The sequence below is a fragment of the Oryx dammah genome, unplaced genomic scaffold, assembly GCF_014754425.2.
Source record: "Oryx dammah isolate SB20612 unplaced genomic scaffold, SCBI_Odam_1.1 HiC_scaffold_4, whole genome shotgun sequence".
Taxonomy (NCBI): Eukaryota; Metazoa; Chordata; class Mammalia; order Artiodactyla; family Bovidae; genus Oryx; species Oryx dammah.
Genome location: NW_024070188.1, coordinates 57,009,810 through 57,037,211, shown reverse-complemented (window position 1 = coordinate 57,037,211; position 27,402 = coordinate 57,009,810). Strand labels below are relative to the sequence as shown.

Here is a 27,402-nt window from a genome sequence, read left to right as displayed (position 1 = left end):
ACTTTTACAAATGAAATTATTGAATGAAGGCAATGTGTATTTTTTTTTATTTTAATACATATTGCCTGATTGCTAAGTGTAAAAAGTTTTATAACAAAACTGATGTAGAATTGATTCGGTTCAAAAGTGAGACCTACTTCTCATACTCTGCTTTCTATTTAGATAATGTTGGGAAGAGAAAGATAGCCAAGGATTATAAATGAGATAATAAAGAAGGAATAACATAGCACAGTCTGTGCAAACTGTGTAACTTTAAAACATTATATTTTATAGAAATGAAAAAGAGAAAGGAATAATTAAAATTACACAATACAGCTTTTAATGGAGTTAAGGAAAATAGAGAATTTTATTTTATGGTCTTCAACGGGAAAAAAATCATTCACAATTTGCCAAAGTTGTTTTATATATTACGTTAAATAACAGTTTCAAATACAGGCAAATATGTCTTTAGTTGCAAAATTTCAGAGACAGGCTGTGCTTTTTCCTGATAAAAGTCAAGTCCAGTAAGAAGTTCCACATCACGCACGCGGGCATTATGTTCATTGAATCTTTCTTCAACCCAAAGAGATTCTGATTTATTTTCCTGAAACAGAAAAGCAAAAGATTATTTTCCCTGGAGCATGGTTTTTAATTAACAGAAAATTCTTTTATTACTTAGAAGTTGTCCCTTTTTCCTGTGTTTTTTTTTGTTTGCTTGTTTTTTTCTGAGGTATATTGACTTACAACATTATATTAGCTTAAAATGTCCAACTCATTGATTCGATATTTGTTCTTATGGTTTTTATTGCCTTAAATCTTAATTTGATAGAGCTAAATTTTGCTGTATATTAACATAAAAAGAAAAACAAAAGTACAAGCTATACAATAGCAAATACAGACTGCCATAAAGTAGAGCCACTTTTATATTTACTTCAGATATAACTTTTTTAAAGAAATGAAACATTAAAGATGAGGTCAAGTCTTACTCAGAGGAAATCACTGTCATGAGTCAGTGTGAATCCAGTCTGTGTTTTTTTTAACTTTTACTGAACATCAGTATTAAATATATAGCATTGATTTATGTTTTCAAATTTATATAAATGATATAAATGAGATTCTATACTTTTTCATTCAGTTTTATGTTTGTAATCTATTCATAGTGAAATATCTAAATCTAGTTAAAATCATCTATTTTTAGCTATGAGTTGTGGCAGCTCAGTTTATACATTCATTGACATATTGATAGTATTTTTGGCATTATAAATAATAGTGTCATGAATAAATCGGCACATGTCTTCTATGTTTAAGAACACGAGTTTCTAGGATATATAACTGAAATTGCTGGGTCATAGAGTATATGCAACTTTAATTTTACTAAATAGTAAACCTAACACTCCTCAAAGAGTTGGACATGACTGAGTGACTGAACTGAACTGAACACTCTTCAAAGTGTATATAACAATTTAGACTTCCACTGACAGTGGAGGATAATCCCCATTTCCCCACATCCTTGCCAAACCATGTTGCAAAATAGTACTTTATCCATGTTTAAAGTTTATTACTCTGAGTATTATTGAGTGTCTTTTCAGATATTTCTTGGCCATTTGACTTTCAGTAGGTTTTTAACTAAATATAAAAAATAGTATATTGAAAAAAATATAAATAGCATAGTAAAAGAATTTTACCATAAATACTATACATATATATATGTATAGTAAACTTATGGTTTAGTTCAATAATTTGGAGCCATGGATTGCTATGAAATTCCTTATTCTTTATTTTTGACTTTTCTGACAGTCATATGAAGTTGCTAAATTTCTAGCTATTTTTTAAAGTAAGAAAGTTACAAGTTCGTTAATTAGATGAGTCTGCATGGATAACTTTCAATTAACTTTAGCATACTTGTTCACTTGTTTTTTAAATATGCAGGTTTAAAATAGGCAGCTACTATTTGAGCCAGAGGAAATATAAGAGGAAATCACTGTTTCAAACCTCTAAAGTATTTTTCCAGGTAAGATTCATGAGGTGAGCTATTGTTTGTTAAATAAATATGTGACGTGCTAATTTTAATGCATATTTCTAATGGAAATCAAATTCAGTCTTTTCTTCCTGCCTTCACTCTTTAGGGCTTCCCCCACAGCTCAGTTTGTAAAGAATCTGCCTGTAATGCAGGAGACCCTGGTTTGATTCCTGGATCAGGAAGATCCCCTGGAGAAGCAAAAGGCTACTTACTCCAGTATTCTGGCCTGGAGAATTCCATGGACTGTATAATCCATGGGGTGGCAAAGAGTTGGACATGACTGAATGACTTTCATTTCATTTTTTCATGTTTTAGCAACATTGAATGGTTTTGATCACTTTTCCCATAAAGTTTTCTCCCATTTGGCTTTTATTATTCTATTTTTCTCCTGGCTTATTTGGTATCCATCTAACTGAATGCTTAGTGAACACCTGACAATCTTTTGTAAAACTGCAAAAAATGTTCTTAAAGAACAACATAATTATACCTAGGCAGGGGTAATACTCAAGCTATTTCATATCAGAAATGAAATGGTTGGTTCACCAGCACCAACCAATCTGAACAGCATTCAGCTATAGACAACTGCTCTAGTGTACCAAGGCATCCCAAAAGAACAGAAGCCGTGTGTATATTAAGTTTCTATGAACCATATTTAAATATATGCTTTTGATCATTTACATAACCCATTTATTAATCTATATGTATTACACCTATTACATAAATAGAAATATTGTATACACCCCAAATAAAACTCAATTTGTAAGTTTTTTGAGGTGATATCAGTTCCAGTGTTTTTCTCTCCTAACTATTTCCTTATTCACTTATATATAGTCTGGTCATTGCTGGCATCACACTAATGAAACCATCTAGACGAGGATCACCTAACTTAGTGGGATTTTTATAGCCCTTTCGCTTAGCTGTTTTGAAAGTTCCTTCTTTATCTTCCATAGCTCTGCTCCCTTATCCAATGACACCTTCTGTTTCCTCAGCTTACTTCAGTTTTTTGCTGTCTTGGAAGAACAGACATCTGATCTTTGGGCCTCCTCTCTCTACTTTCTTCTGTTTGGCAATTTCATTTCACTCCTGTGATTTAATACAAAATCTATCTCTATAATTCTGATCTCCTCTAAATTCCATACCTGTATTGTCTTATCCCCAATTCTATTTACAATACAATTGTATACCCCCAATTACATTTCCACGCTTCCCTGCTGGCTCAGATGGTAAAGAATCTGCCTACAATGCAGGAGACCTTGGCTCGATCCCTGGGTCAGAAAGATCCCCAAGAGAAGGGAATGGCAACCCACTCCAGTATTTGGCCTGGAGAATCCCATGGACAGAGAAGCCTGGCTGGCTACAGTCCACAGGATTGCAAAGAACTGGACACGAGTGAACTACTAAGCATACACACAATTACATTTCCAACATATACTAAGTTAAAACACAGATAGTCACGTGGACTTACAGCAACATTCTCATTATCTGACAGAAATTTAATAATACAAAGTTAAGGGAAAAAAGAAAAAGGAGGAAGAGGGAAGAAATGATGGAAGAACAAAGGAAGAAAGAAAATAAGAATCAAGTTCTCTACATCAAGTGTGCAGTGGAATTGTGAATCTACCATTTCTACAAATGGTGTCAGTTGCCTCAAACCTCTTGTAGTGTGAGTACCTCCACAGACTCAGTGATTAGAATATTTAAAAAGGCAGAATTTTCATATAGTATGACCCTTAAAGCAAGCTAACTATTTCACAATTTCACAATTAAAGCACAATTACTTGTTCTAATACTAGTGGAAGTGTTGGTGGATTCTACATCACTCAAACAGTGAAGAATCTGTCTGCAATTCAGGAGACCCAGGTTCTATCCCTGGGTCAGGAAGATCCCCTGGAGAAGAGAATGGCAACCCACTCCAATATTCTTGCCTGAAGAATTCCATGGACAGATGAGCCTGGTGGGCAACAGTCTATGGGGTTACAAAGAGTCAGACATAACTGAGTGACTAACGCTTTAACTTTCTTTTCAAGGTATAGCTTGTGTAGGTACTGTACTTTCTTGGTGATTTGATTCTATGTGATTTTATCTGTATACAAGATTTCACTTTATATTGACTTTAGAATGTAACTCCTTCATGAAATGTGATTTCTTTATAATGACTGCCATTTGCTTACTGTTTATTGAGAATTCTTAGGAGTCTATATGAAATGTTTAATTTTCACAACAACATCATTAGGGGGTGAATTGTTTCATACATTTGAAGAAAGTGACACTCAGCTGTTTCCCCAAAGAAGCTAGATCAGTAAATGAACTCAGATATTCAACTCCAAAACCCATGCATTTGCATCCTATTCTCTACTGTAGCCTCTTAGGTATTCAACTCGTTTCTCAATTGAAGGACCACAAACAACAAATATATCTTTCTCAAAACAACTGATCCTTTTCCGTATTTCTTGGCCAGTCACACCTAAATTTTCAGTTACCTGACTTTATCGTCCTGTCTTTCCCTCCTTCATATCAAATTGACAGTCACATGTATCAATGTCACAGCCTCTCTTATAATCTTAGCTTGTTTCATATTCAACATGTTATGCCTCATAGTTCTGTTTATCCAATGTCATGCCCTGATTACTATCCTGTCAATTCTTTAAAGTCTTGGAATATGTCCAGCTTATTGGTCTTCATGTCTTAGTCAATAGAAATGATGCCTTATTAATTTTGAGATCGTCTCCACTGTGGATGCAGAGGAAAAGCTTTGTACCATTTGTGCTTTACCTTGAAGTGTAGGTGGAATTTTTAACAGATTGAAGAGAAAGGCATTCTAGAAGAGAGAAGCTCATGAGCAAGGACATGGAGGTAGGGAAAACCAAGAGCTGGTCAAGTAATTTCAAGAACTTCAGTTGGCCTGGAAGTTGGGTCTGCAAAGTCAACTGAGGGTAAATTGTGAAAAGCCTTAAGTACAGGCTGGGAGATTTTTGTTGTTTTGGTACAGTACTTTTATTCAGGCTTCCCTGGTGGCTTAGAGGTTAAAGCATCCACCTGGAATGTGGGAGACCTGGGTTTGATCCCTGGGTCGGGAAGATCCCCTGGAGAAGGAAAATGGCAACCCACTCCAGTACTCTTGCCTGGAGAATCCCATGGAGGGAGGAGCCTGGTAGGCTACAGTCCATGGGGTCGCAAAGAGTCAGACATGACTGAGCGACTTCACTTTCACTTTACTCAGTGTATATAGATAATCAAAGTTTGCAGATGAGAAAATAGTCGTAATGAAAAGCTAAATTTTAAGATGAGGAACTTAGTCATGGTATACAGAGGTAAAGGTGAAAAGGACAGGAGACAATGAAACTACTTAAAATTCATTTTTAAAAGTCCTAATAGAAGGTAATTAGGGCCTAAACTAGGGATAGCAAATAGTTTCTTCTTTGCACACCCATTATGAGTGGCTACCTAGAACCTCTATGATAAAGAACTATTTACTCCTGATTGAGTGGAAAAGAGTATCATACCAAGAGTATCAGTCACAAAAGTCTGCCACTAGAAGAAGTGCATAATAATTGCTTCCCCTTGTCTCAACTAAATAAACTTCTGACAAGACAAATAGGAAGAGTTTCAACTATACAACATCTCCTGATAGCTTCTTGTTTGGAAACTCTTCATGGTTCTAGGACTGTGAGTGATCCATTGCTTGGCCTCTGACCTTTGCCCTCCATTTCTAGTCAGTGAAAGCAACCATCAAACACTCAAGTTCAAACCCTATCTTCAAGACTCAGCTAGAATGTTGCTTTCCTTACCAGAAAGTATTTCTCCTTTGAAATACCTGTCCCTCTTTGTGCCACTTATTTTTCTTTTCTCTATTTGACTAGGCTTCTTAGTGCTAGACTCTGAGCCTTTTTTTTTTTTTTTGCTATAATTCATATCTGATTTATTTGTATATTGCCCAGAGTACATAGCATGGTGAAGGCAGTTACATGTTCAATGCCTGAAAGAATAGAGAAGAATCTCAACCTGGCCTAGAACTTAAGCTTTAATCCATCCCTAATAGCCCATGGGATTTTCCATGTGAATGCCCATTTCTACAAATCAGACATGCCTACTCTTAATTATCCTACCTACCTGCCAAAATAGTTCTCATTCCTAACTTCCCTTTCTTTTTCCTAATTGTCTACATTTAAAATCTCTGATTCAGCTTTGACTCTCCATTTTCCTTTGGCTCTTGCATCCAGGCAGTTACCAAGTCCCTCCCTTCATTATCTCCATGGAAAAGTCTTTCTAATCTTTTCACTCTGTTCAAATGATGCCCATCTTTTAGGGCCTTACTTCCACCTCAGTTTATATAACCATTTTTGATTATCCCAGCTAGATGTGTTTTGAATCTGAAACAGTATATCCTTATAACAGTATTTGGCAATGAATCCCAACTTTGTAGTGTCTCTTACTTTCTAATTTTTAAAATAATTCTTATATGATCAACTAACCCATTAGTGTGTGTGCATCACATTTACATATATAATTTACATATCTAAGTTATGTATGAACTCCTTGAGGGCAGAAACAATATATTCCTCCCTGGTGCATTCTAAAAAGTATCTGTCATGGTACTGTGCAGTTACAAGGTATTCAATATATTTGTTGAATGACTTCAGTAAAGACCAATTACCAGGATGCATATTTTTTCTATGAAGAACATATATGAAGTCAAAGTAAATATTTACATGTAATTTGCCTTGATCCACAAGATTTTGAAGTGGCCTAGTACATGATATTAAACAAGGAATGTCATTTGAACCAACTTATTTTGTAAATATATGTATATATTTAGGAAAATATATATATATACATAATATATATATTTTCAGACCTCACGTTTCAAGTTGATGGGATTTTTATATTTATGTATTCACTTAAGAAGCATTAATTTCGTGCCACCATTGGGACAGAACCTTAAGATATGCATTCAGAATAAAAGATTAATAAGCTACAACCCTTCCCTTATTAGTAAATGTGAGTAAATATATCTAAACAAAATATATATGACAAGCATATATAAACACATGTTCATGTAAGCATATGCATATTTACATTAATATTTAAATATTCATGTTTAAATTAATGTTAATTACATAGAGATCAGTAGTCTAAGGGAAAGTTCAAAAATGATGTCACATTTAGTACGACTCTAACCTAGGAAACACTTAAAATATGTACTGTAGTCAGAACCACCTTATGAAAGCCCAAATGAGCTCTGATGAATCATTTTCTCTGGGCCCAGGGCCTCTCTGGGGGCATACTCACAGGACAACTTTCCACATTGGTAGGTCGATGAGGGATGACAAAGGGTAAGACGTCCAACCACCCAGTGCAGGCATCAGGGGTTTGGCTCTGATTTTTACAACTAGTCAACACCACAAAGTAGTGCGTTGGAATGGGAACACTGGTGTTGACTGCATAACTAAAAGCATAATTGAAAACATTTGATGTTATTGTACTTTTGCTTCTGAAGATTATGTGTCCATATATATATATTTTAAAGAAACACCAAGGTAAAATTATAGCTAAAGAAAGTAAATAAATAGAAAATGTAAAATCTTATCACACATTTTTAAACCTTATTGAGCCAGAATCAAGATTTACAGAAGTCCAAGCTTGGTCATTCTACCATGGAAAATATTAGAATACAAAGAAAAGCAGAGCATGATATTCTGCCTCCCAGTTTTGTTGACTTTATACTTTCTAGTGACATTTCCTAATAGAGCAAGGGCTGGGAATGAAGGATCTGGGATTCCAAGACTAGCTGCACACTTCTACTAGACATTGGATGTGTACTAATCCTCTAATATTCTATGACTTTCTAAGTTTCCTCAACTTTAACATGGAGGTGATCCTGTGGTACCATTTTCACAGCATAGACAGGGATAAATTCATACAAATGATCTGACAGCCCTTTAGTCTCAGATAACAAACATAAAAGTGCCTTTAAAAGTTTCAAGTGCCAAATAAAAGTAAGCTATTAGTGTGAGTCCACTAAAAGGAAAATGAACTGGTATAAGTATGGTATAACTGGTATAACTATGTTACTGTGATTTAGAATCAGAGCTAGACTGCCTGGGTTCTGGCTTTACTACTTAGCTATGGAACTTACACAAGTTTCTTAACCTCTCTGTGCTTCAGTTTCTTATTCTAAATGGGAGCTAATGGAATCTAACATGAGGATCTTTCTCAGATTAAATAAAGTATCTGTAAATGCTTAGAAGAGTACCTAGCATGGAGTAAAGTGCTATCAAAGCATTTGCTAGAATTATTAAATGGAGAAAGACAGGATCAATAAACACTGACATAAGGACAAGGCAAAAAAAAATTAAAAGGTGACAAGCTTACTTAGTGGTCATAAATGTTATCTTATCAGAAGGTATAAGTAGAGATCATTGTTTTACACAGTCTAGGCTTAGACATTACCATAGTTTAGTACAGTCTATTTTGATAATAGAAAAATCATGGATGACACTTCAACTCTCTGTTCCTGTGACCTGGATTCAGGAGTAATTCTTAGTAATCTACATGACTAGGTTTAGTACAAAAATATATAGCTTAGTTTATAAAGACAGTTGTAAATATAAAGTTTATAAAGATAAACAGGACTAGTTTTCTACAGGAGACCTATAATCTCTCCTGGAAGATACTTTCATGAATCATCCACTGTTTGAAATATTAGGCAATATTTTGAATAGTCACTTCTTGATTTTTTTATTTATTGCTGAACTGGTTCTCTACTTTCTGATAGCACAGTGAGCATTCCCTACTTTCTTAGCTGTGACAAAACTATGTTTTCCTTTCTTGTTAGTTTAGAAATTTTCCAAATAAAAAATTTGCTAAACCTTTCCTGGACATTTTTTTCTTTGCCTGTTGGTTTAAGTCTTTACTATATAAAATTTTTGTGAATTCTTTTGATAGACTAGTTGAAAATAGTCAACAATTATATCTCTACATAAATATGTTATATAATAGAATACTGAGTTTTAATTTAAAATATTTAGGTTTCCCCTTATGATACCCTATTGCTAAAACAAAATGTCCATTTGGTTTCAAATTACTTACTCTGCAATTTCATCTGGAGCATCAAAATGGCCATCATAATCATAATCGAATACTGGTCCACTAACCACATTGACTCCATTTCTTTCCATGGCATATTTTACAAGGAGAACACTATGGAAGTAATTCCACATGGCTAAAAATAAAGGAATAAAGTGCTTAAAATATCTACCTTTATTGAACATGGAAATATTTTCTATTATAAACAGGTACATTTAAATAGCATCCAATTCTACTTCAGTACTTGTCAGTGGTCATTGAGGAATTCTGCAAAACAGTCTAAGCAGCAAAACTAAATAGCCACATCCATGGTAGGTATTGTTGTTGATGTAGTTGCAGTCTTGAAATTATAGTTAAATATGTCTCCGAAGGCCTTTCGAGGGCTGAACTGCTTTGGAGTCAGTATTAAACAATGATCAGAACATACATACTGCCTCTTTAATTATGACTCAGGACGAACACATTTCATTTACTTATGGTGAGTGTCAGAAAAATTTTATTTTGTATGGAAATAATATATTTTCATTATTATATACAATTGTATATATATAAATACAAATGTGTGCATTTTTTTAAAGTTTTATTTTGTGATTATCTCTTTACAGTAAAATTAGGATTAAAATATTATCAAATTTCTAGCAACAAGTCACCCAAAGTTCAAGTAAGGTGAACAGAATTTATGTTAAATATCCTTCCTGTTTCAATACTTAAAACATAAGAACAAAATGACTAGTAACATAAACAAATTTCAGTTAAGGATGTGTCTAGTTCAGAAATTCAAAGAGTCACCAAAATTAATAATCTAAGTTTATACTTACTTTTGAATGCTTCATACATAGGGACCAAATTACTTGTAATTAAAGCATCATATTGACTATTGGAAGTTCTATTGTTTGCTGCAAAACAAATAAATCTTATTAACTCTAGCTACAAAGGAATATATAGCATTCTATATAATAGGCCTATTACTATTACATATTAATGTAAATTTATTAACACACAAAACACAGAGTCACAAAGCACTCTCTGGTAGATGTCATTCATAATTCAGGCAGTCTTATGCATCTGATACCTTGCAGATGGTCGGTGACCCTCAAGAAGATATGTCCATGTCCTATCGTCCCATCACCTCAGAAGGTGATAGGTAGAAAAATAGTGTCTTCACAAATGTAATTAAATTAAGGCTTCAAGATAAGATTATACTGAATTTACAAAGAAAGTGAATGTTTTAGTTGCTCAGTTGGGCCCAACTCTTTGGGACCCACGGATTGTAGCCCACCAGGCTCCTCTGTCCATGGAATTCCCTAGGCTTTGTAATTGGCTTTGAAGACTCAGGGACATGACGTCTAGCAGAGTGTGTGCTGGGTGTGTGTACTCTGGACCCAGAATCCTGGGGTTGGAATCCCAGCTCTGCTGCCCACCAGCTGACCCACTTGGGCAATATGCTATGTCCCTCTGTGCTTCATTTGTCTCATAGCATCTCTCGCTGAAATATTGAGAGGATTTAAATTCCTGCAAGCCTATGAGTGCTTCTTATAACACTATTTGTATTTAAACTGCACTTGGCTACCTTAACTAATACTCTATTGAAAGGCCAATGTATGGGTACCGAAAGGCAAAGAGAAGCAAGATTTTCTGGCTTTTTTCTTTAAGATTTCAGATACTGTTCACAGTCCTCAGATCCTCTATAACTTTTCTACTTTTTAAATTAAACTCTGAAAGTTGGAAGGTCAATAAACATTATCTTCTTTTCAGAGAAAAATAAGAATTTGCCCAGAATGGAATTGCTAACAGAATTTGTAATGAAAAATTAGAAGGGAGTTTCATTCTAGCCTTGATATTTTTTGAGACAAGCTGTTTAGCTTTTAATTTCATTTCCTTATCAAGGCAAACATTTATAAATCAACCAATATCTTAAGGCTTAACAGACACTATTTTGTGGGTCAATTTAAAAATTTTTGTGGATCAAATGTTGCAGCTATTTCAGATTTGTCCTAGGGTTTACGTACATTTGATGGAGCTCTAATTGTCTCTAGAGATTATAGTAAGATACATCAGTTTATTATCCTAATTCTGTTAGGAATTTTGCATCAGTGAATATTTGCTTTCATTCAGCCTTTTCTCCCCCACTGTAAGCCTCAGAATCTCTGAATTATAAATCTCTAAAGTGACCTCTTTGGTTATGGCTTCCAGAAAACTGAAGCCAAATATCTGGAGAAAACCCTTTCCCAGAAGTTAAAATTGTTGAAAATCTCTTGAGTAAATTAAGGAAATGACAACCCTTGCTGAACAGAGAAGAGATTTGAGTTTTAGAAAAAATCACACCAGCTTTTGCATGTTCCCAAGAGAAAAACTTTCTGAAAAAATATTTCAAGTTCATTCAGCTGCTTAATCCGCAGTTTAAAGCTGTTGGGTATACAGCATGAGCAAAAGGCCCAAATTCCAGGCTAATTTGTCTTCATACTCACAGCTGCATTCTCCATGCAAGCCTTAGCTTGGTCAGTCAGCAGGAAAAAAAATTGTTTTTTTAAACGCTTGTGTCCTTCTCCAAAGAGACTTCAGTTTTAAAATTAAACTTAAACCTGCCGAACTCTCTGAACATCTGGGCCAGATCAGAGCTGATGTGTGGTTCCCAGTGCAAAATTTATTAGTTTTTATTATAGCTGTTGCACTGCTCCAGGCTGGCCCACAACCACTGGAAACCTCCTGGGCAGCTAGTTTAGCCCAAGCAGGTAGTTTTGGTGGGGAGCATATGTTTAAGGCACATGCCCACATCCAGCTGATGAGGGCTTTCTAAGCTGCTGCTCTAAAAAAGAGTTATACAAACCAGGAGGATAGAGGAAGCCGTGGGTGATATTCTTGTCTGCTAAAGAGAAGGAACAATTCTGGCTCTCAGAAGGAGCCACCCTGACATCAGCCCGCAGACAGTCTGGGACAGTGGGAGGAAGAGGCGATGTGTCTCCCTGTTGAAAGAGAGAAGAGAAGAAAAAAATGACGCCCACGTGTGGCTCACCCATCCCCTTATATGGTTTGTAACTTCCCTAGAATGTTTTTCACTTAACCTTTTCCTATTTTCTTAGTGAATCAGGTCTACGCAAGCGATGGAAATGGATGTCTTCAGCAATGTTTTCTTCTGTGGTTCCCTTCTGGTTAGGGACACAGGGAGGGCAAATCAAATACACTTTGGAAAGGATTATTTGCAGAATAAAACCTGAACTGAGTACAGAGAAGTAATGAGAGCTACTGCTAAACATCCAAATCCTTTTTGGGATCTAACTTTTAGGTGGTAATTTATATTGTGCTTGCAATTAAAAATTTAAAATAAATATAAACAATTTATTTTAAAAATATAGATAGAATGAAGAATAGTATTCTTCAGTTGAACAAGAACTTCTAGTGTTACCTAAGATTAACTTAAAGAAGCTATAGTTGTATGAATTTACTTAATTGTGAACTTTAATAAATTTGTAGCTATGCTTTATTGATTATGAAATATAAGAATTTTTTTTTATTTTCTTTGCAACTTTATTTAAAGAATGACACAATAATTTATTTACTAGCTGGTATCCTATAAATGTGCCATCTAAGTACTTAAGGTGATATAGTATTATATAATCATATTTTGATTAGCATATAATTATGAGTATATAACATTTTGCTATTCATTTAAATTTTTCAGAGATTTTGATTCATAAGCTCTCTATTGCCCACTGCATACTTATTTCTTAAAAAATTATTTTGCAATTTATAAAAGAGAAGATTAAATTAAATTAGAATGTTCTTCCTCTATTCACTATATTGTGTTAAAAGCAAAAATTAGCTATGCTGTCTAACGAGGGGGTTGCAAGAGTTGGACACAACTCAGTGACTAAATCACGACTACCTCTAAAACATATGTGGTGATTATTTTATAATATAGGCATATATCAAATCATCACATTGTACACATTATATGTCAATTATATCTCAATAAAGTTGGGGAAAAATAAATAAAATGCACAAGATCAGTTAACAAAGGAAAAGGCAAGTTACACTGTATGTTATCCCCAAGATGAGATGTAGAACAGATGGGAGATGATGAGGGGAAGGACAAGTGGAGAAAGTACCCCTAACATACTGCAGTACTCCAGTTGGAAAAAACTATACAGAAGTTGAGTAAATTTCTCTACTTGATTGTACACAAACATTTATCTTTGCTTCCTTCTGAAATCCTACTAAAAGAACAGTAATAATAAAGACACATGAGAGGTTAAAATTTTTTCAGAAACAGGAAGTTAAAGAAACATATTTGTTTACTACTGTAACCTTGACTTGGTAAGCCAGTGAACATTGACAACCAACAGCCTGTGGTTGGGGAAAGCCCAAAGAAGCTGATTCTTACTGTAGAACTCCAGAAGTGTAGAACTTGGGAGTCTCCTAACGACAGGGGATGTGTGTAAAGTTGGAAAGAAGAGGATAGGTTGAAAGTCTGTAAAAGAGGCCAGACAGAATGTTTGCTCACTGGAGAGGTTGAACCAGAAGGACAACCAGGCTAAAGCACATGTACACAGCAATGGGATTAAATTTAAAAATCTATGTACTGAATGGTAAGATTCCCTCCTGTCTCATTGTCCCTGGGTATGTTGATTCAGATTAGAAGTGTCCTTTCTTTGGAAAACAAACCAGCCTGAAAAGAAAATTAGATACAGTTGAGAGTCTCCAACAAGATGTCTGGTCCTCCTAATTCATCTATAGTGAAGCCTATCGGCTGGCAAGCCCCAGCCCTGTAGCTTAGTGTCTCACCCCTAAAACATGAGCTGACAGCCAAGGACCATCAGATATGTTCCTTGGGGTTGGGAAGAGGAACCAAGAAGAAAAACAGACAATGCAGAGAGTGAAAGAAAACTCTCTTCTTAGCTAGATGAGTGTCTATACGGTATCATAAAGAAAGAGCAGAAAGCATTTTTAAAGGAAGGAGATAACAGAAAGAGCTCTTGGGATTTAAAAATATGACAGCAGAAATAAAATTCTCAATAAGCTCTAGAAAATGAAATTGCAGCTATTTCTCAAAAAGTCAATTAAAAACAAGAGATAGAAAAAAGGGAGAAGCATATACAAACATTAGACGTCTAATATCATATTAATTTTGAAGAAAACATATTTCTAAAATTCTAAAGCTATTCCATAATTATGCGTATTATTTAGAATAAAAACATTTTGAAATGCACATTTGAGATGAAGTCTCAAATATATATCTTCCCTTCTTCCTTTCTTAGGAAGCTCCTCAGTGATATAGCCATCAAAACAAGGAGTAGATTAAGAAATATGAAGGTATTTGTTTTAGATACAGTATATCCACTCTCACCATTTATTTCATTGTCCTGCTGGTGATGGACACTAGAATGCTAAAAGCATTTGTTCATATTCTTTCAAAAACATAAATTGAATAATTCTGAATGACCAGGTTTCTTTGCTTGGTAGAAAGGGGCACATAAAGATGTTGCAGGGACTTCCCTGGTGGTTCAATGGTTAAGACTTCATGCTTCCATTGCAGGGGGCAGGGGTTCAGTTTCTGGTGAAGGAGGTTCTGCATGCCACTAGGTATGGCCAAAAAAAGATGTTGCAAAGTGAGAGAACCAGGGAGACTTACAGCTAACCCAGTAAACCATATGGACACCCAGAATATTGAGTTGATGTTTCATCCTGCCATCTTTTCTGAGTTCCTTAGAGTTTTTTTAAGTCAGAGGATAGAAAGTCAGGAAAACAATAAATAGAACTCAGACACTCAGATGAAATCTGAACTCTCTAGCTCTCAAAATTCTTCAAGGGAAGTAGATGATGAACACAGACAGGAAAGTGAGATACTTTCTGGTCGGGCATGAAGACAAAGCAGAACTTAAAAAGGGATAAAATTATTTTTATTGAAATTATAAACTCTCCTTATCTGTAGGCTGAATGTCAAAGCTAAAACATATTTATAGGAAGATGGAAGAACTGCTATCTTGCTTTATGGTAAGAATAACAATTATACATGTTTTAAAATTATTTTTCTGGTCATATCATTTTTTTATCTATAGGGAAAAATATTTATTACAGTTCAAAAAAAATCTTTTGCAATACACAACAATGTCCCTAGTTTTTAAAGACTCACAAAACATATTTGGGTCATAACTTATAATATCAGTCCTAACAAGCTTTAGAAACAAAAAAGGCTTTGTAAAAATTCCATCATTTGAAATTTATACATATGTATACACGTGTACATATATGTATATATATATATCCTTCTCCCTATGTATAGGCAGAGGGAGATATCTTTCAAAGTGTGCTTGATTTTCTTCTCTGAAAAAGCCCTTTGACTTCATATTCAATTTCTGAATTGTATATGCTAAATAATAATTATAATTTTTGCTATTATTTAAAATTTTCTACCTAGCAACAACAACAACAAAAACCACTTTACATCTTCCTGCTGAGGAAGCACAAAAGCAAAATCCTTATACAGTCTGATCAACCTTAACAGTTTTGAAGCAATTGCTCTAGGACCTTGATTTCAAATCACAACTACTTCCCCAAAACTCTTCTGAGATAATAACAACAACAATTAGAAAACCCACCAAAGCCACAGAAAAACAAAAGCTCCATAAAACTTAAAAACACAAGCCAATTGGGTCCACGCTCCAAAAAGTGCTTATTTAAAGTCTGATTTTTCAAACACAGAGCTGATTTACAACATTTTTTATGTGAATCTCAAAACATCCTTGTATGTAATTTTCTTGAACCACAACATACTAACAGAGTAATTTCTGAATTAGAAAGCAGAAAATTGCTAGAATTCCATCCTGTCACATGGAGGGAGAAATACACAAGCAGTTCTGTGGGACCAGTGAAAGGACAGGAACTTTGGGTAACAAAGACGCTTGTTTTAAAACAATAACAAAAAAAGAATTGTACTAAACTCCTAGTCTGAGCCCACTTAAAATCTCTCTGCCTCTGGTTTCCGCTAAAGCTCATATAAATTCAGGAATGCAAGACAGCAGGGGAAAGTATTAGAAACATAAACATTCCCCTTACCAGCACATAATCCCAGGTACCTAGATTTTTCAAAAGAGAATTGACTAGTAAAACTGGCCATGAACATACTGCCCCTCTCAAAATCAAAAACAAACAGAAATTTGTTTTAAGGAATGAATAACTTCATATTTGTTTCATAATATGCTTCACAGTATGTTCACTGTATAAAAATCACAAATAACTGAACACTGTGCCTGTTAAGAAATTGATGTTGCCATTAACCATACATGAGAACTCAGGTAACTTTGTAAAATATTTGCCCACATTGGAAAACAACATGAGTGCTTGTCTACCACTGGCCACAATTAAACCATTGTCAGCAGGAGAGCTGGCTTTGAGAACACATAAAGCCTTAATTAGTTGTGGGAAAACATGCTTATTTTTCTCCAAAACTCTTGAATTGGAACAAGAAGAGTAAATAAACTGGATACCACCGATCACTTCCTTTCCATAAAAAGAGATGGAATATCTGTACCCTTAGCAAAGAACAGTAATAAGTAGGGGTTTGTCATCAGAATCTTTGTATCTAAAATACCAATTTTTGCTACAAAAATAGCTTCCTGATTATTTACCTTTGTGGTTGGGAGTACTGCTTTCTCTTTAGCTCTTTAAAAATAATGGTTGGGATTAATTTATCCAGTGTATTCACTTAGTAAACATTTACTGGGCAGCTGTATGGTCCTGGGGAATGCCTTAAATAAAACCATTCCTGCCATGAATGAGTGCTTGGGTTGATTTTTGGCAGATTGATTTTTACTTTTATTTATTTTTCCCTAATTGTTAATGAGGTTCAATTGCTTGGTCCATATCTTTTGCCCATTTATTAAGTAAGATGCTAGTGATTCTCTTGTTTATAGGCAGAAATTTACAGCCTGTTCTGGATCCTAATTACTATTCTGTATACTCATCACTTACGGTGGTGCTTTAGTCACTAAGCAGGTCCAAGTGCTTGTGACCCCATGGACTGTGGCCTGCCAGGCTCCTCGATTTCCTAGGCAAGAATACTGGAGTGGGTTGCCATTTCCTTCTCCTGTATACTCATCATTTGTTTCTTATATGAAATGCAAATCCATCCATAACTTATTTTTTGCCACACATTAATGTAAATTAATCAATTTCCTTTGAATTATTTTAGTTTTTGTTGTTGTTCTATGTACTAAGAATTCCTTCCTTATCGTAAAGCCATAGAGATATACACAAGAGAAAATATGGGTTTGCTGTTCACATCTGGGTCTATAATTTCACCAGTAATTTAATTTTGTATATGATGTCAAGTAAGGAGCTGAGATTTTTTTTTTTCCTATGGAAGCCAATTGTCCCAGTGACATTAATTGAAAAGGAGTTTGCCAAATAGTAAAAAAGAACAGAGGACTGAAACAATTGGATTCTCAACTTCAATCTGGAGAGACCTGACCCCTATTATATACATATAAGTCTAGCCTGACTTCTTAGAGCGCTAAACCCTATAGGAGAAAATTACCTTTTATTCACATTATGTTTATTGTACCTACCATGGTACACAACAGATAGTATAGTATTTTAAAGTAATCAAATAAATAACAAAACCTTTTATAAATAAATTACCATCACCTCTTAGGTGCACCCACCAATACTTGGGAAATACCAAATGAAACGTGTGCCTCTGTACTTCCTGTTGCTTCTCTTTGAAATCTTTTTTCGGCTTGCCATACCAGGTGGCCAACTGGCCTGTAAACACTCTACTTTCTTCAAGCAAAACACCAAGTATCCCTCTTTTGCACTCATGTAGCACCTGCAAGTACTTGTAAGTAAAACCTGGGACACTGTCTTACAAGCCACAGGCCCAGTGGGTTCCTTTTGGTATCTCTACTGGAAATCAAAATTCAGCATTTAAAATGTCAAAGAACTACAAATTGGGTCATTTGTAGTGATGTGGATGAAACTAGAGTCTGTCAAACACGGTAAAGTAAGTTAGAAAGAGAAAAGTGAATACCAGATCTTAACATATATGTGGAATCTAGAAGAATGAAACTGATGAACCTATCTGCAGGGCAGGAATAGAGAGAGACGCAGATGTAGAGAACAGCTTGTGGACCCAGCAGGAGGAGAGGGTGGCGTGAATTGAGAAGGCAGCACTGATACATACACACCAGCATGCGTAAAACAGGCAGCTAGCTGGAAGTTGCTGCACAGCACAGGGAGCTCAGCTCAGTGCGCTCTGATGAGAGAAGGGTGGGATGTGGGCTGGGCGGGAGGTTCAAGAAGGAGGGGATGTACGCACACACATGGCTGATTCACATTGTTGTACAGCAGAAACTGACACAACATTGTAAAGCAATTATAGTCCAATTTTTAAAATAAATTAAAAAATAGTATCACTCTGAAAGAAAAACCAAACAAGCTACAATTTCTTTCCAGCCTCTGTGGACCAATGGACATGGGAACTTACTGGTTTAGGGACCGTATATGAGCTCCAAAGCGGCATCCTGAGAGTTTTGTCAAATCCACTGACATATTCCTTGTGATAAAGGAGACAGGGCTCCTTGTTCTTCTGTATAAGCCTGGGCCTCCCAAATGGCAAATTTAGTTTCTCTGTTGCTGTTACTAAAATAAAAATAACATAAAATAAAAATGTGAAATTAGCAAATGTTTCTATTGCACAGCCTGGCTCTGAGCTTTTGGCTCAGATGGTAAAGAATCTGCCTGCAATGCAGGAAACCCAGGTTTAATATCTGGGTCAGGAAGATACCCAGGAGAAGGGAATGGCAACCCATTGCAGTATATAATTGTTGCCTGGAGAATTCCATGGACAGAGGAGCCTGGCAGTCTACAGTCCATGGGGTCTATGCATAGAAACCATTCATCTCTGATGGATTACTATTTTCCAGGTACTCTGAACACGACTGAGTGACTTCACTTTCACTTTTCACTTTCATGCATTGGAGAAGGAAATGGCAACCCACTCCAGTGTTCTTGCCTGGAGAATCCTAGGGACAGGGGAGCCTGGTGGGCTGCTGTCTATGGGGTCACACAGAGTCAGACACGACTGAAGCGACTTAGCAGCAGCAGCTGGTAACTCTTTTACTTATTTAACCTCTTTGAGTCTAACAACAACCCTATGAGGTAGGTGTTATTATTCCATTCTACAAATTATGAAACTAAGGCTTAGATAAATTACTTAGCTAAACAGCTAACAGTTCACAAGACATACTTGAAGAGATAAAGCCTTAAAATTAAAAGCACATACTTATAACAAAGATTAATCACTTTACTTATTGTCCTAGGAAAGAAATTGGAATTTTATTAAAAGTATGTCCTAATGTATTTATTCTTTTTTGTTTGCCATTATAATCTAGATTTCGTCAAGCACTGATGGCTAAAAATCCTGCAAAGTATTTATGCCATGGAATAACAGTAGATTATAAGATTATCAAAATAGCCAACATATTTCCTGAACTTTTACTGTGTGAAAAGCACTATTCTAAGTACAGACATATGTTAACTCATTTAATCTTCATAACAGGTCTAAAAATAGGTATTTCCATTTTACAAATGACAAAACAGGCCTAGAGAGTTTGGTACAAGAATACTTAAAAGATAACATGTTGACAATGGTTAATAATACAGTATTTTGCATTTGAAACTGACTGAAAGCAAACTTTTAAAATCCTCATTACAAGAAAAACAATTATAACTGTGTATGGGGACAGATGTTAAATAGACTTATTGTGATGGTCATTTCACAATAAATACAAATATCAAATCATTATATTGTATACCTGAAACTGCTATAATGTTATATATCAATTATATCACAATTAAAAAAAATTTTAAGTAAAAAATAAAAGGGATAACAGGTAATAATTACATTACTTCAGACCAGACACTTCTAAATTCTTTCTACCCATCTGCTCTTTTCATCTTTACAGTTACATGAGATGAGTACTATTTTTATAGATGAGAAGTCTGAGATACAGACAGGTTAAGTAATCTGGCCCAGGTTACACAGTTGGCAAGCAGTAGACACAGGACTTGAACCCAGGCAAGTTGTCTTTTCACATCTAAAAAAGTGAATAGAGGACTATAGGTGATGCATAGCCATTTCAATGAGTCTGTCCCATCCCTGGAACCATTGTAACTACTGTGTGCTTGTGATGTTGTGATTAGATCTGTGGCATTTTCCCCTCCTGTGTATTGACAATAAAATCTTCATGGTCGAAAGAGACCGCAAGCTTATTTCAGAGAAGCCCCGAAAAGACAAATATGATGTTTTGTTAGGGCTAAACAACAAAGATTTAATATAGTTTCTATTGACTTACTTTCATCTTGGGTGAGATTTAGCATTTGATTCACACGTTCAAGGTCAGAATTCTGCAAGATAATGTGGGAGATGGGGAAGAAGTGAATCAAAGTAACAACATATGTTTTACAAGGTATCAAGATTATTTCTGTAGTAATCGCATAAATGTTTAACTACTGAACAAAAAAGTCAGACTAACTTGAGTTTAAATACCAGTTATTTCACTAACTTAAAGATACGGATATATTACTATTCGCAGGAATATATTTTTTGTGTGGGAGGTTGCAAAGAAAAAATTGATAAGGCTGATCATTTTGACTATGATTGGAATCAACTACTAAGCTGGGATGACAACATCCCAGGGCTTCTCACGTTTTAATATATGTGCATGCAACTCCCTTGAGGGTCTTGCTTCAACGCAAATTTTGGTTCGGTGTATCCCTGAGCTCAGTAGGGCCTGAGATTCTGAACCTCCAGTCAGCTTGCAAGTGATGTAGATGTTGATCCTGGGACCACACTTTGAGCAGGAAGGGAACTTCCTTACAGAGAACTTGTGTTTTCCAGTCAGATAGACTGAGCTTCTATGGCACTGGACAGTTCACCTAACTTTTCAGAGGCCTCTTTATCTCTAAAAATGCTTCATAACATTTATTATCATTACTTTAAATAGTGGTTCTACTGAGGTTATCTGGAGCAGTAGGAAACCCACACCCTTACTCTGATCTTCAGTGTAGATTAGAATTTTTGCAGGAAGCTTAGATTTTTGTCCCTTTAAATCATTTTTGGTTGGTAATTTATTTATGCCCTTATTTCTGTGATATAATGTTATTTTGAGGATTAGAGAATGGAAAGTCTTCCCTGTCCCCTGAATGTAAGACACAGTTCTTACCTGAGGCAGCAACTGATGACTTAGCTTTACAACCACCCTTGGAACTTGGCATCAAGTGTACCTTGACATTAGTTTGAGCTTGATAGACTCCTGATAACTGCACTCCAACTCCATTCTGAAATCCCAGCCCCACCCATGTGCTCCAATTCCTGCAGAGGTGTAGGGGCTTTCTCCTTGTATTTTGAGTTCCTATTCTGATTGCTAGCCTTTGGGAAATCCCTCTTAGCACTGGAATCTCACCTTGTTGAGAGTCTCCAGGAATCTGAAATGCTACTCTTGAACTAGTTTTGGCACTTGACCACTAAAAAGACCTTCCCAGTGCTGACTGTCAACCAGTGTCCAAGCATTGATCAAATACCTCCCACTGAAAATGCTAGACTTCCTGCTGATCAGACTCTACACCACCTACTCTAGTGGGTGTGTCTGATGCTAGATCTCAGTCCTTGGCCCCTCTAGGTATTATTGTTCTGAAATAACCAAGTTTGACCATATGATTCTTAAGCTGTAGGAGAGGTATTTTATGAGGGAAATCAAAGAGAGCCCCAGGATTCCACTGTTTTGAATGATCAGGGACAGTTAGCCCACCATGGAGTGACAATTGCAAAATAGTGCTTTCCAGTTTACCAAACATACTCAAAAACTTAATCTTGCAATGTATTTCTTATTTCCAGATAAGGTTCAGAGAAACCACATACTCATTTAGTAAATATCTGAGCTAAATTAGAAACCTGGTTGTTAGCTACCCTGGTTATAGATGAGCTTGCCCTTTACACTCTTATGGATCCATAAAGTTATTACTTACATTTTGTAGTCTGGGGCATGAACATGCTAGAGTATCTGTGGGCAATGGAGCAGTAAAGCCACAAACAGAAAACTTTGACAATTCCTCTGCATGGGATGGTTTATAAAAAGGCACCTTCAGAAGATGGTTTAAACTACCATGGGTACCATTGTTTGGTGCTGGTTGAATGTGTAGCAGATCTGTTTAAAAAATAAATTCAAAGGAGTTTTAAATTAGAAGGCAGCAACATCTATGCAGAAGATGATAGAAAGCAAACACCTGCTATTTACTTCAATAAATTCTGCTGTATATGCCATTTGGTTTACCAGCTTTCCCTTTCCTTCCCAATTTACCTACCTTGTCTTTCTAGAAAATAGGAACAAAAAAAAAAAAAGAAAAGAAAAGAAAATAGGAACAGTTGCTCTAAATGAGCCACAGGAATATTCATGAACTGTTTCTGTTCCTCCAGAGAAAAGTACCTTTGCTTAAATGGTCACTTTATGCCTTAAGCATATCATGGTTTTCTAGCATAAAAAGCTCTGAGAAGGCAATGGCACCCCACTCCAGTGTTCTTGCCTGGAGAATCCCAGGGATGAGGGAACCTGATGGGCTGCCGTCTATGGGGTCACACAGAGTCGGACACGACTGAAGCGACTTAGCAGCAGCAGCAGCAGCAGCATAAAAAGCCATACTTTTGGTAAGAACAATTTTGTGTGCTTAGTCGCTCAGTTGTGTCCAACTCTTTGCGACCCCATGAATGGCAGCCCATCAGGCTCCTCTGTCCATGAGATTCTCCAGGCAAGAGTACTGGAGTGAGTTGCCATTTCCTTCTCCAGGGGATGTTCCTGACCCAGGGATTGAACCCAGATTGAATCTTCATTGCAGGCGCATTCCTTAACTTCTGAGCCACCCTTTTAGTAAAAACAAGTTTAAAGAAGTTAAATAATTTATAATATTACCTGTAGTATATTTACTTAGTTATAGGAAAGTTCTCTAAGTACAGATAACTTTTAAAGTAATAAACAGGTGAACTCTGCTTAAAATAATTTTTCCTATAAAAACAGAACATACAAAGCTTGCACCAACATACCCTTGTACGTGGCTCCTGCTGAGGCCCCCAAAGAGATCTCTCCTAGAACTGCCATCCTCTCTTTTCCCTTTTAAACCCTCCCTGAAAAGGGCCGGCAGCTCTGACCACAAACTCAGCCTTGGGAACCAAGAATTTAACTTGTTAAGGGTACAACACATTCTTTTTAAATGGCTAGTTTTTGGTATCTAAGTCACATTCAATTACCACAAGCCAGTGGCAAGATTAAAAGTGACAATTGGGAGCAAATTTATGTTAACAAATTCCTAACGTGAAAGGTGAAATTGCAGCTTATTCATTGTCTTGCTAAGTGATGTGTGGTCTGAGGTAAGCATACCAGCAGGAAGGTGGGTTAGATTCCCCAAACTCTGGTTCTTTAAGGTTTTTAACATTGAGTGTAATAAGTGCTGATCCAAACAGGACTTTTTTTTTTAACCTCCTTTTATTCCAGAAGCTTTCTGTCTGTAATCACAAGAAAATACTTCTGTTTTTAGGTGTGTTATTCATGTTTTGAGAAGTTGGAAGTGTAATTTTATTTATCTAAGTTCTATTAAATTTTCATATAGTAACTAACAGAAAAGCTGGTCTCCCAAGGTCTGTTGTCGTTTAGTTGCTCAATCGTGTCTGACTCTTGTGACCTCATGGACTGTAGCCTGCTAGGCTCCTCTGTCCATGGGATTCTGCCGGCAAAAATACCGGAGTGGGTCACCATTTCCTTCTCCACTCCCAAGGTCTAGTGTTTATCATTACTTAAAAAAAACCTCACACTTATAGCTGAATAATTCTGATTAATAAATATTTCTCCCTCATCTTCTTCTACTTTCTGTCTTCTTAAGGCAAAGCATCTACTTCTAGGATATCACCTAGAAGTGATATCAGCATATCACCAACTTCGAAATTCATATTTTTGAAACTCAGTTCACATTTGATTGTTGAATTTATATACTTACCACATAATAGGTTATAGACTTCAATATTGTCAAATGGTTCAACTTCTGTCTTCTGTTTAAAGCTGGGTCCATGTGCCAAAAAGATAGCCTAGGTATTAAAAGTCCGGTTATTAAATGCCATGTAAACTCAAAAACAGATAAGAGACATGATTTAACAACTCTTCTATTCATATCTTATTCCTCTATAAGGAATGCTTTCCATATTTTTTTTTTGCTGTATATTTTTTATTGAAGTATAGTTGCTGTACAATATTATATGTTACAGGTGTACAATGGAGTGATCACAATTTTCTATATTCCATTTATAGTTATCATAAATATTGGCTGCTTTCCAGATTTGAAAATGATTTTTGCATCATTTCTACCTATGATATTGTACTAAGTGCAATCAAGCATAAACTAAACTGTGTTTACTTCTAAATCCACCTACTTCCATAGCATCTCCTATGTCAACAGACCAGGAGAATACAAGTAATAGTGGACAATCAATGCCAGCATAGTTCTACAATATCTGGATAATAGAAATTAGAAATTCATCACACAAATCATATATTCTTTTTATACTCCTTTCATATCATCATTCATATATATTACTACTACGTGACAAAAAAATGTTGAAATTTCTAAGCATTGAATTTTTGTACAACTTATATTTGCTCACTGATTTCTCAAATACATCTCTCATTTACTTCTAGGATGAAGAGACCTAAATAATTTTATTTATGTTTAGCTGATTTTGTGTGTTAGTCACTCAGTCATGTCCAACTCTTTGCGACCCCGTGGATTGTAGCCTGCCAGGCTCCTCTGTCCATGGGATTCTCCAGGCAAGAATATGGGAGTGGGTTGCCATTTCCTGCTCTAATTAAAGGTGACTTAATTACATTATGTCTAACAGATCTAACTGTTTTAGAATATAAATAACTAGAAGAACAGAATCAAACATGGGTAAGCAATTATTTTCAGGTGACAGGAATACAAATATACACATATATTTTCCCAAGATAATCAGCAAAGCATATTGCTTTGTTATGCCAATTCTCTATATCCACGTGTTAGAATGAAAATTTCACAAGGGCAGAGGTCTTTATCTGTGTTGTTCACAAATGTATTCAAGAGTCCTGAACATTGTCTGCCACAAAGTAGGTGCTCAATAAATATTTGTTTTAAAAAAGGTAATAAGTTGTTACCTCCATGCTCTTAAACTCATTGTCATAACCATGGTTGCCTCCTCCACAGTTTGAATACGCTCTATTCCTATAAAAAAATATTATTACACTGTGATCAGTCTATTTTGATATCAGACCTTATTGCAAACTGAGCTTTCTAGGTTTTGATGTGGTTTCTGCTTTTATATAAGTAAAATTTTCTGTCAACAGTAGCATAGCATTAATATATTTATTTTCATGCTCAAATTCACAGCCACAGAGGAACAAAGAGAATGGTACGAGAGAAGGAAGGAGAATTCCAGCATCTATAAATAGAATTCAAAAATTGACTCTTAAACATTAAGAGAAAGATAAAGTCACATATTTTTTAAAAAAATTGTCTTCAGGCTTACTTGAATGTTTACACAGCCATGTCTGTGTGATTAAGATTAATTTCATTAATATATTTCTTTAAGCACTTCAGTACTTTAAAAATATATCTTTGGAACTGGAGGAAAATATCAATTCCTATATAATGGCTGGTATGTCTAGGGAAATAATATGAAATATGGATAGAGAAAACTCAGGGTAAGTGAATTATAACATTTGAGTAGGAAAAGCCAGTATATTCTTTAAATTCAGAGTTTATATTTAACTTTTGGGATTTTATTCCATAGGAGGTTGTTCTATTACTCAAAAGACTTTTAAAAGTCAATTTATTTGTATTTTGCTTACATTTTCACATTTTAATCTTTGAATTGAGCAATATTAGCAATTTTATATGCAGTTTTCATACTTGAAAATAAAATGGTGATAAATGAACCAAAATTATTTAAAGCAGTAAAGGATGAGATGAATGGCATCACTAATTTAACAGACATGAACTTGGGTAAACTCTGGGAGACAGCGAGGGACAGGGAAGCCTGGTGAGCTGCAGTCCAAGGGGTTGCAAAGAGACATGACTTAGCAACTGAACAACAGTTTTATACTGGTTCAAATTAAGTGTGCATGTTGAGTTGCTTAAGTCATGTCTGACTCTGAGAGCCTATGGACTGTAGCCTGACAGGCTCCTCTCTCCAAGAGCTTCTCCAGGCAAGAATCCTGGAGTGGGTTGCCATGCCCTCCTCCAGGGGATCTTCCTGACCCAGGGATTGAACCCTGGTCTCATTATGTCTCCTGCACAGGCAGGTGGTTTCTTTACTACTAGCGCTACCTGCAAAGCCCTCAAAGTAGGCCCCCAAAGGAAAATGTTGACTATATCCAAACTTGGGCCTTAAAAGACTTCTCTCATTTGCCTCTCCCTACCCCATGGGCAAACACACACACACACACTCACATATACAGTGTTTTGGTTATTTACATTGTAGCCTTAAGAAGAGGCTTTACTTTAGTGTCTTAAAAATACTCAACTTTTTAAAAATTCATAACTGATTCTCACTCATCTTAAATAAAAAATAAAAATAAATCTCAAAATAAAAAATAAATCTCAACAGTGACCAGGTCACACTCAACTCTACCCAAATGAGGGAAGAAAGGAGAAACTAAATACTACCCAGAATGGAGAAAATAAAAGAAGTCCTATTTTAAATGGGGTTTAAGTTCGTTACTGTAAGGTGCCAGCTCATGTCATCTTAATTCTAATAAAATTGTTGGTAGAAGGTAAAACTTGTTTTAAAAAATGTTTTTATCCTTATTGAATAGATATTTGGTTTTCCTAAGATTATTGGAACTATTTGATTGAGGTAAATTCAGTTTTAAATTCTGTGTGGCAAGTTAGAGTATTCATTAATGAAAGAAAGAAAAGGTCTTTTGAACCAAGTCATTGATAAAATTTTCTAAAATTGATCCTTTATTTTTCTGTTTTCAGAAAAAAAAAATCTAGTTTTTGTTTGTTTGTTTTTATAGTTCCAACTCCTAATCCAACTCCATTAGAAAAACATTAGTATTACAAAACTGCATTTGGAAGCAAAAGACAAAAATAGTGTTTGAAAAACTCTATTTTCTATGGTTTTCCAAATGAAAACTTTAGAAATTTGTTCTCCTAATTACTCATGTTCAAGTGTTCCAAACACTAATTTGGCTCTGGAAATTACATATGGAAAAATGGAAGCTGGCACTTGGAAAAGATGAAAT

General features: G+C 35.5%; 1 protein-coding gene across 1 annotated transcript in view; it reads right to left on the bottom strand.

Moving 5' to 3' along the window:
- Nucleotides 1–322: 322 nt before the first annotated feature.
- Nucleotides 323–27,402, bottom strand: part of ENPP3 (ectonucleotide pyrophosphatase/phosphodiesterase 3) — an 87,670-nt gene continuing 60,590 nt past the window's right edge. Inside the window, exons 16-25 of the mRNA XM_040239220.1 lie at nt 25,312–25,378; nt 24,125–24,212; nt 22,109–22,287; nt 20,437–20,488; nt 18,567–18,721; nt 11,913–12,048; nt 9,904–9,981; nt 9,089–9,221; nt 7,289–7,445; nt 323–583 (exon numbers count right to left, since the gene is read on the bottom strand). Of these exons, the coding sequence (XP_040095154.1) occupies nt 413–583; nt 7,289–7,445; nt 9,089–9,221; nt 9,904–9,981; nt 11,913–12,048; nt 18,567–18,721; nt 20,437–20,488; nt 22,109–22,287; nt 24,125–24,212; nt 25,312–25,378 (1,216 nt within the window). The 3' untranslated portion in view covers nt 323–412. The remainder of the gene's footprint in view (nt 584–7,288; nt 7,446–9,088; nt 9,222–9,903; nt 9,982–11,912; nt 12,049–18,566; nt 18,722–20,436; nt 20,489–22,108; nt 22,288–24,124; nt 24,213–25,311; nt 25,379–27,402) is intronic.